The sequence below is a fragment of the Phyllobates terribilis genome, unplaced genomic scaffold (genome assembly GCF_046119375.1).
Source record: "Phyllobates terribilis strain yellow unplaced genomic scaffold, ASM4611937v1 Scaffold_5__5_contigs__length_657084704, whole genome shotgun sequence".
Lineage (NCBI taxonomy): Eukaryota > Metazoa > Chordata > Amphibia > Anura > Dendrobatidae > Phyllobates > Phyllobates terribilis.
Window position 1 is genome coordinate 254,945,530 of NW_027362765.1, and position 10,516 is coordinate 254,956,045.

General features: G+C 40.2%; 1 protein-coding gene across 2 annotated transcripts in view; it reads left to right on the forward strand.

Moving 5' to 3' along the window:
• Positions 1 to 8,397, forward strand: part of OTOP2 (otopetrin 2) — a 92,952-nt gene extending 84,555 nt beyond the window's left edge. For both annotated transcript variants that reach the window (XM_073684066.1, XM_073684065.1), the window contains one exon: positions 4,722 to 8,397. In XM_073684066.1, the coding sequence (XP_073540167.1) occupies positions 4,722 to 4,892 (171 nt within the window). In that variant the 3' untranslated portion in view covers positions 4,893 to 8,397. The remainder of the gene's footprint in view (positions 1 to 4,721) is intronic.
• The last annotated feature ends 2,119 nt before the right edge of the window (positions 8,398 to 10,516 follow it).

Below are 10,516 nucleotides of genomic sequence, written 5' to 3' on the forward strand. Positions count from 1 at the left end.
CTGGTAGATACACAGCTGATAGTCCTACTGAACAGACTGTTAGAATTTGTATTATGGGAAGAAAAAAGCAGCTAAGTAAAGAAAAACGAGTGGCCATCATTACTTTAAGAAATGAAGGTCAGTCAGTGCGAAAAATTGGGAAAACTTTGAAAGTGTCCCCAAGTGCAGTTGCAAAAACCATCAAGCGCTACAAAGAAACTGGCTCACATGAGGACCGCCCCAGGAAAGGAAGACCAAGAGTCACCTCTGCTTCTGAGGATGTTTATCCGAGTCACCAGCCTCAGAAATCGCAGGTTAACAGCAGCTCAGATTAGAGACCAGGTCAATGCCACACAGAGTTCTAGCAGCAGACACATCTCTTCAACAACTGTTAAGAGGAGACTTTGTGCAGCAGGCCTTCATGGTAAAATAGCTGCTAGGAAACCACTGCTAAGAACAGGCAACAAGCAGAAGAGACTTGTTTGGGCTAAAGAACACAAGGAATGGACATTAGACCAGTGGAAATCTGTGCTTTGGTCTGATGAGTCCAAATTTGAGATCTTTGGTTCCAACCACCGTGTCTTTGTGCGATGCAGAAAATGTGAACGGATGGACTCTACATGCCTGGTTCCCACCGTGAAGCATGGAGGAGGAGGTGTGATGGGGGTGCTTTGCTGGTGAGGGATTTATTCAAAATTGAAGGCATACTGAACCAGCATGGCTACCACAGCATATTGCAGCAGCATGCTATTCCATCCGGATTGCGTTTAGTTGGACCATCATTTATTTTTCAACAGGACAATGACCCCAAACACACCTCCAGGCTGTGTAAGGGCTATTTGACCAAGAAGGAGAGTGATGGGGTGCTACGCCAGATGACCTGGCCTCCACAGTCACCAGACCTGAACCCAATCGAGATGGTTTGGGTTGAGCTGGACCGCAGAGTGAAGGCAAAAGGGCCAACAAGTGCTAAGCATCTCTGGGAACTCCTTCAAGATTGTTGGAAGACCATTTCCGGTGACTACCTCTTGAAGCTCATCAAGAGAATGCCAAGAATGTGCAAAGCAGTCATCAATGCAAAAGGTGGCTACTTTGAAGATCCTAGAATATAAGACATATTTTCAGTTGTTTCACACTTTTTTGTTAAGTATATAATTCCACATGTGTTAGTTCATAGTTTTGATGCCTTCAGTGTGAATGTACAATTTTCATAGTTATGAAAATACAGAAAAATCTTTAAGTCAGAAGGTGTGTCCAAACTTTTGGTCTGTGCTGTATATATATATATATATATATATATATATATTACCTTTATACTATTTTTCAGTATCATAGTAAAAAATTTAAACCTCCATGCTCTTTTGATGGCTGATGGTGCTCAAGTAGGTAAAAGGACATATTGAAAGTAAAGATACGTGAATCAATTGGATGCTCATCGAATTTGTGTACAGTTTTTGGGAATTCGCTGAATTCTGGTGAAATGGAAAAATTTGTGATTTGCTTTGTGCAAATCACCTAATATAACCACCACCCTTTTATACATTGCAGAATTTGACATCAGCCAGAGAATACTCACATGGCCTTGAATGCGCATAGGGTTGTTTTTTAGGCATGCCGTATACCTAGCATTTTTTGTTTATTCCTCCTTTGGCTGTAGAGAATAATTTTGTTAAAAAATGCAAAAGAGAATTATAAAAAAATCCAAAAATGTAACTGTGACACTATACCAACTATGCGGCCTATTTCCGCTGCTGTTTTTTTTAAGATGTACACAGCATTTTTGTGCAGTCATTTTGGGAAGGGGAAATTGGGTTTTAAAACAGTGACAAAAGTTTATACTAGCATAGTAAAAAATTTACAGGAAAAAAAAAAAAGGTTCAATTGCAATAAACAGGGTACCATAAAAGAGGAAAAAAAACATACTATAACATCTGGCAATAAGAATATCAGAGCCACAAGCAGCAGCAATAGCACTGGCTGCCTGGGCAATAGTAATACCAATTGTCCTGATTTGCTACCTGCAAATGTATTAGTGTGGAAAAAGCGAAGGGCTTTATGGAATATATGGCAGACAACATGACACACAACTCATCTCAGTCACAGCAGGATGATGCTACCTCTGACAGTGACACCATCAGATTGAATCAGTGTTCTGCCTAGTCCTCTTCCACCATTGTAACAGTTAAACTTTTAGATTGCAGACTTTTAATTCCATCAACAACACCTGTGTGTTTTCTGCCCCACAGTCTCTTAAGCTACAGAACTGCAGGGTCTAAGGAAGATATTTCCCCACAACAACTTTCTCTAGTTGAGTTAGTGGATTGGATGAACAGTCTGTGCTTGGCCTTGGATGAAAATGAGGGTTGAGTAGGTAAAGGACATAATTCAAACACCTAGCTTTGTTGATGGTTCTATCAGCCGAGGTGGTAGTGGCACTTGGAGTCTGGGCAAATCTAGAGGTAGGAATTAGAGAGAGCGGATGTGTTAAAAAAAATGTTTAATGTTCAAAAACAAGCAGCTAGTGCTATACCTCACAAAAAGAATCAGCTGCCTAGGAGATGTGGTATGTTTAGACCATGTTCCTGCATGGTTAGGAGCAGGCATTACACAGTACACAGCAGGGGCACATTTATAAGATTATCTCAGCACAGGGACATTTTATTTAACACACTCAATTGTGAAACTTATTTTTATTCCAACATTTTTTAAATAAAATGTACTTTGTGCATGGGAAAAGCTCTGTAAGTGCTGTCAAGCTGGTTTAAAACTTATAAGCATCAGAGAGCAATCTCACTCTGGATTGCTCCCTGTGATAAGTGACAAGTCCCAGAACATTGTGGCTGCACTACATTTGGGCAAAGTAACTCATGCTTCCTGCATGGCGCACGTCCCATTGTGGTCGTGACAACTTTTTTAAAACAAAATATACCTGCTTGAAGAGGGTGGTGGCCATGGCCAGAAGAATGGCTAGGCATTTCAACTGCTGTTAAGTGGTGAGCCACGCACTCCAGGCTTGCAAAGACAGAACAGTCTGCTTGATCACTGCCTGATTTGCAATGTTTTAATGCAATGGAATAAAATTGGAATGTCTTCATGATAAAGCATTGACAGCATTATTCAGCTTGGGTTACGTTGGAATTTATTGTTGGCTGCCGATGAGTGATGCATGTCGCTTAATGAGGTCCCTCAAATAAGCTACTAATATTATCAGAAGATACAAATGTGCCATCAATGATGTCATGCCTGCATATTGATACTGGAAAAAAACACTCATTTTTTAAAAAGCTGTTACTCCGAGTCCTTAACTTTCCAAATAGGAATCCTGTTGCAACGCCCAAAAAGGGATCATTTTAGGACAGCTTCTTAAAATAGCCCTTATTTCTTCAATTTCCAAACATCAAGCCTGTTGCTGCTCCCTAAAAATGGATAATTTTTCTATGACTTATTGTTGTTCCAAACAACAAACCTGTTGCTGATCCCAAAAAGGGATACTTTTTTGAAGGTTTGTTAAAAATCTATTGTTTCTTAAATTTCCAAATAACCAACCTTTTTTTATTTGGGAAAAATTGATAATTTTTGGACCACTGTTTGCCAAAAAAACACGTTTTTTTCCATATACACCAAATGTGTAAATACCGAAACAGCAAAAATATGCCCCCAAAAAGGGATAATTTTGGAACCATTTAAAAAAGTATGAAAAGTGCAACATTGCAGTATGTTAATAAATAAGCTAATGGTTACCATCAGTTACCAGATTCCCATAGCCATATATGTTGAGGTCTCTTTGACATTGATAAGGTTGTGTTTGCTTTAAACAGCTTGACAAAGGTTTGATACAGTGCAGTACACAGATAATAACACATCTCTTTTCAGGGCAACTGTATTTTCAATTTGCAGCCAACGGATTCACCACAAATTAAATTTTTTGGGAAAAATTTGGTGTAGTTGTCAAATTTGAACTTCAAAAACTTTGCTAATCTCTAATTAAAAGCAGATAAATTTATATTAGTATATATCTGTAGACATGTATTAATTATAATTAGGGTTGAGCGAGTATGTTCTGTCCGAGTATGCGCGGGCCGAGCTCCGAGTATTTATAGCTGCTCGGTGATAAGGTTAAATCGCTCCCGTGTGCATGATTTGCGACTGTTTGACAGTTTTAATACATGTGAGGAATGTCTATTTCTTACACATTCCTCACATGTAATAAAGCTGTCAAACAGTTGCAAATCATGTACACGGGAGTGATTTAACCTTATCACCGAGCAGCTATAAATACTCGGAGCTCGGCCTGAGCATACTCGGCGAAAGGGTTAATAGAACATACTCACTCAACTCTAATTATAATCTCTGTCATTTATTCAGGTTTTATAGCTAGTCCTCAAAAATGTTGTTGGCAGTGTCCATGATATTTGAACATACTATCCATAAAAAAGAAATTAAGTCGGCAACCCCACATAGTCATGCACAAGTTCTTGCCACCCGGTGGCAAAGAGAATGGGAACGACAGAGGTGGGCAAGAGCCCTATACCCACATGATCTGCCTTTATATACACCAAAGTGCAATATGTTTATAGCATTTTTTTCCAGAATACGTTACTGAAAGGAAATTGACCTAGATGAGGATGTCTGCCATTTTGCTAAAAATCAAGAATTGATGCCAATTTTAATACATTTACCTATGTAAAAATATTATGCTCATACTATTGTCTTACGTATCTCCATTTTTTTTCCCCTCAAAGCTCTGGTTGCTGCCTGCGTTTGGTGCTCGACCACAGTTAAGGAATGATTTAGAGTTGAAGTTCTATGGACCTACAGTATGGGCTATTATCACTAACATCAGCCTACCATTTGGCATTTTCTATCGTATGCATGGAGCTGCAAGCCTTTTGGAAGTGTTTCGAATGTCATAGAATGTGCTGTATAAAGATCTGGAAATACCCAGTATAAAGAGTATTGAAGGACAGTATAATAGGAGGAAAAAAGAAGAACTTGAGATGAGGAAATGCGGAATCCCCTCATTGTGTTCTAGCATCAAAAGACGTTTTTTATTTTTGTAATTATTTGTAGAAAATTATGAATTAAATACTATTGTGTAGTTTTTAATGATGTGTTTGTGCCCTGATTTGTAACGCAGGGTTAGTCAGTAACAGACCATAATAATAACGGACATGTATCCCGTGTCCATAATAAACGATAAATAACTCTGTAACTTTTGTATAACCACTTAATGCCCCTTGACGGAATCCGTCATGGAGTGTGTCAGGAACTTTGGAGCAGGCTCAGAATCATAGAATCATAGAATCATAGAATGGTAGAGTTGGAAGGGACCTCCTGGGTCATCTGGTCCAACCCCCTGCTCAAAGCAGGATTCACTAGATCATCTCAGACAGATGTCTGTCCAGCCTCTGTTTGAAGACGTCCATTGAAGGGGAACTCACCACCTCTCGTGGCAGCCTGTTCCACTCATTAATCACCCTAACTGTCAAAAAGTTTTTTCTAATATCTAATCTGTGTCTCCTCCCATTTAGTTTCATCCCATTGCTTCTAGTCTTTCCTTGTGCAAATGAGAATAAAGATGATCCTTCTACAATGTGACAGCCCTTGACATATTTGTAGACAGCTATTAAGTCTCCTCTCAGTCTTCTTTTTTGCAAGCTAAACATTCCCAAATCCTGCAACCGTTCCTCATAGGACATGGTTTGCAGACCAGTCACCATTCTGGTCGCTCTTCTCTGAACTTGCTCCAGTTTGTCTATGTCTTTTTTAAAATGTGGTGCCCAAAACTGTACACAGTATTCCAGATGAGGTCTGACCAAAGAGGAGTAAAGACCGATAATGACTTCACGTGATCTAGACTGTATGCTTCTGTTAATACATCCCAGAATTGTATTTGCCTTTTTTGCTGCTGCATCACACTGTTGACTCATGTTCAGTCTATGATCTATTATAGCGGAACCCACTTCACATAGGTCAGACGTTGGCTATATTATATAATTGACATTTGCTTCTCTGCCTCGCATCCGCCTATTGATGCTGTTAACCTTTGAAATGCCGCTGTCAATTGCTGCCAGTGGCATTTAAGCATCCCGATCCGATGTTAGTTCTGGTGGCCACCCACTTACTTGCAACGTGATCGAAGAGTCAATGAGTTACTATGACAGGCAGGGGCCAGCTGAACACCCCAGTGACTGTCATGTAATCTCTGCTGTGGCGTGCATCCTGTGACTGGGCGTCATAGAAGACAATGGTTTTTACTATATGCAGCAACGATGCAGTATTGTTGTAAATAAAAGAGGTGATCAGACAATTGCAGGTTCAAGTCCCTTAAGGAAACTGACAAATCAAAAAAGTAAAGAAAAAAGTTTTTAAAAATGTTAAAAAATATAAAAATTCGTATCACCACCAATTTCCACAATTAACAATAAAGAAATGTAAAATAATAAATAAAAATACACATATTTGGTATCAACATGTCCAGAAAAGTCGGATGTATTTCAATCTGAAATTCATCTAAAATTAAATCTAAAAACTGTAAAGAGAAAAAAGTTGATATTCCCAAATTGGTTGCCGCAACTGTTCAGAAAATTCAATAAGAAGCAATCAAATCTACCCAAAAATAGCATCAATAAAAACATCTGGTCACCACACAAAAACAAGCCCTCACACAGCTCCATCACCCAAAAAATAAAAATGTTTTAGGTTTTGGAAAATGACAATTTAAGCAAAAAAATTTTTTTTAAATTTTCTGAAATGATTTTCACCACTTAAATAAAAAAATGCAAGTTTGGCATCAATATAATAGTACTGAACTGGAGAATCATATTTACAGGTCATTTTTACTGCAGAAGAAATGCTGAAAAAAACAAAACCCAAAAAACAATTGTGAAATTGCATATTTTTTTTGCAAATTTACTTCACTTGGATTTTTTTCCCATTGTTCAGTACACCATAAGATAAAATTGATAGTGTCATTCCAAAGTACAACAAGTCCCGCAAAAACAAACCCTTCTATGGCTTAGCCAGCGTGGAAATAAAAAAAAATTGGGAGAAGGAGTGGGAAAAATGAAAGGGCAAAAATGAAAAATAGCTTGGTCTTCTAGGTGTAAAAGGTGTAACCGTCGTTTTAATTTTATTTCATAAATCAATAGTACATATGAAAATAAGCAACTTTGTAATATATTTTTATCTAAGAAATTGGCTTTGTTCTCCTCCTGGACTGATCCTTCATTCTCAGTTCATGGATAAAATCTGTATTCAGTGAATACAGATATTCTCATTACTGAGATAGGAGATGGCAGATGATGCTTTTAAAATTCTATGGAGGAAGGAGCTGGAGGCCAACAGACATAATGCTACTAGTAATGAGCACCAGCTACCATCTATCTCAATAATGACAAAATCTGTACCCACTGAAGACAGATTTTACCAGCGAATTGAGAATTTTGAGAATGAATGATTAGTTCAGGAAAATAAAGAAGTGGATTTCTCTGATAAGATATAATACAACATTTTTTATTTTCATGTGTATAATTGATTTATGAAATAAAAAAAACAGGTTTTTGATAGCATATGGCAACAGAATTATAAATTATTCATTTCCATTTTTGAAATTTAAATAGAAACGCAAACCCACAAATCAAACCTTGCATGCCTCATATTTTCTAACACACATGCCTCTGATCATATGATCTTATACTAAAGGTAGCAAACCTTTTGCCAAATTTTCAATCATTTTTTTGGTAAATACGTTATAATGTCAGCAGATTATTATTATTATTACTATTTCCAGTTATCCTCATTGTGGAAAAGGGTTCCAGCAACTCTATGATTTTTTTTTTCAATTCTACAATTATTATGTTTAGCCTCTGCCATAGGACCCCAAGTACAGTCACAAATATAGTCACATACCAGTGACAGCCTCAGACCCCAGTATACCCTGTAATAGTGACAGCCACATGCCTGCAATGACAGTGACAACACTGTTGCATGACAGCCTCTTTGCTCACCTCAAGAGTGACCAGTAACCGCCTCTGTCAAGACAATCTGTTATAGCATCCAGCAATGGCAAGTTGCCTCATTGCGCCAAGAACATTCTCACATGTGCCACTTTAAGCTACTTGCCGTGTCTAATAAACCATTCGTTTTATTCTGTGAGTAATGTGTGGTGCATTCTGTAATCTATGTATTTTTCTAGCACTTGTCATATACTGTGAAGTTAACATGAAGGAATCAAATATTGTTCATTTTAGTCTCTTGTTTGCCATCAACTGGTTGTATGCTGGAAAACCCAGTACATGTGAGCATGATTGTGATTTTTAGATCTTTAAGTGACTATATGTAGCTACAGTACATTTTAAAATAATTTAATATTGTATATATTTTGGAATTTATGGGCACACAAACACATGTATAATTGATTATGTGTGAACATAGAAAAATATTTCATATGACTTCCTCTAGACTGAGGCTGGCATTTTACAATAAAGCTTAAATAGCACTCATGCACTTTTTAATATTAAAAGTGAAGCTCTTTATTTATGTCTGCCAAATACAGAAATAAGTTTGGACAAAACTTTGCCTTGCTTAGAGCGCAAATCTCCAGCACATAAATACAGCACCAGGACCACCATCATCAGTATATGCATACTGCACCAGAGCCATCATCAGTACATGAATACATCACGCACGGATCACATATATGTTGTCAGAAAATACTGCCATTTCTGGCCTCCATTAAAAATTTCCTTTAGTGTGTCAGTGAAGCAATTCACACCTGTTTGCTGTTCAAACTACTTACCTACAGGCCAGGTATTTAAAACTCTGTTTTCTCTATCACACGGATCACATATAAGTTCGCTCCAAACTCAGTCATTTGTAGTGAGCGTGGAAGATACTGCCCTCCATTTAAAATGGGCAAGGCACGTGGCAAGGGACTGGGAACTGGACGTGATGGTAATGGTGCATGCAGAGGACAAGGTCGTGGCCAAGCCAAAATTGTGCCACAACAAACACCCACATCTTCTTGCCTGACCTTCCTGTCCCAATTTCTAGGGGACCTCAGTACACCACTATTGAACCCAGAGCAGTGTCAAAAGGTTGTTGGTTGGATAGCGGATAATGCTTGCAGTCACTTAGCCACCACCACCCTGTCTTCCACGCGGTCAAGTCTCAGTAGCCATGAGTCTGGACTGCATATTCCTCACCCTGATCCTCCTTCCTCCCATCATGCCGAGTACCCAGAGACAACTGATCCCACATTTGGACACTCTGAAGGGCTGTTCACTTTTCCATTTATAGATTCGGGCCTCTCGCCCGCTCCACTTGAAGCGGGGCAAGAGGAGATCGCATGTAGCGATGCCCAAATATTTGAGCAGCCATGGTCACACGAAGGCGACGGTGGGAAAGTGTCACAAGAGGTGGACGATGATGAGACACAATTGCCAGAAAGTCAGGAAGAGGATCAGGGTGCGGAAGTGGAAGACGAGGTGGTGGATGATATAGTAACTGACCCAACCTGGCAGGAGGACATGCAGAGCGAGGACAGCAGCACACAGGGGGAGGGAGGCAGAGCACCCCAACAGGCAGGAAGAAGCAGTGTGGTGGCCGCAGACAGAAGGCAGGGGACCGTTCCCCGTAACAGCAACACAATGGAAGTTGCCAGTACAACTGTTAGGTCTTCCCAAGTCTGGTTGTTTTTTAAAGACTCTGCCGATAACCCCAAAAAGGCAGAGACTTTAAAGGAAGATGCCTCCTGCCCTGCACCTATCGTTGCACACTCTCAAGTAGCAGCATCAGGAAGCACATCCATGTCTGTGTCCCAGCGCAGCGTTCAGTTGTCCATACCCCAGTCCTTGGAACGCAAGTGCAAATATGCAGCCAACGCCCCACAGGCCACACTACTAAATTCTCACATTTCACGACTATTTCTCCCGGTGTGCCGTCCCCGCACTACAGAAGCACATGTCCCAAAACATTAGCCGTGCCCTCAACAACGCAGTTACCGGGAAAGTCCACCTAACCACGGCCACGTGGACAAGTGCTTGTGGGCAGGGACGGTACATCTCGCTGACGGCACACTGGGTTAACATAGTGGAAGCCGGGACCCAGTCGGACCTTGGGATGGAACATGTCTTCCCAACGCCAAGGATTGCGTGCCCTAGGTTAATCAGGGTTGCCACCATGGTCTACAGCTCCTGCACCTCATCCTCCTCAGCCTCCTCCTCCACTTCAGTCTTCATCTCCGAAATGACCACATCAGTCACAAGCTGGAAGCACTGCAGCACTGCTTCGGCCAAGCGGCAACAGGCTGTGCTGAAGCTAATATGCTTAGGTGACAAACCGCACAATTCTGAAGAGTTTTGGACAGCTCTGAAAGAGCAGGAAGATCTGTAGCTCACACCACTGAACCTACAGTCAGGCATGGTCATGTGTGACAATGGCTGGAACCTGGTGGCGACTCTGAGGCGAGGCGAGCTCACACACGTACCATGCCTGGCCCATGTGCTTAACCTCGTGTTTCAGCGGTTTCTCAAAT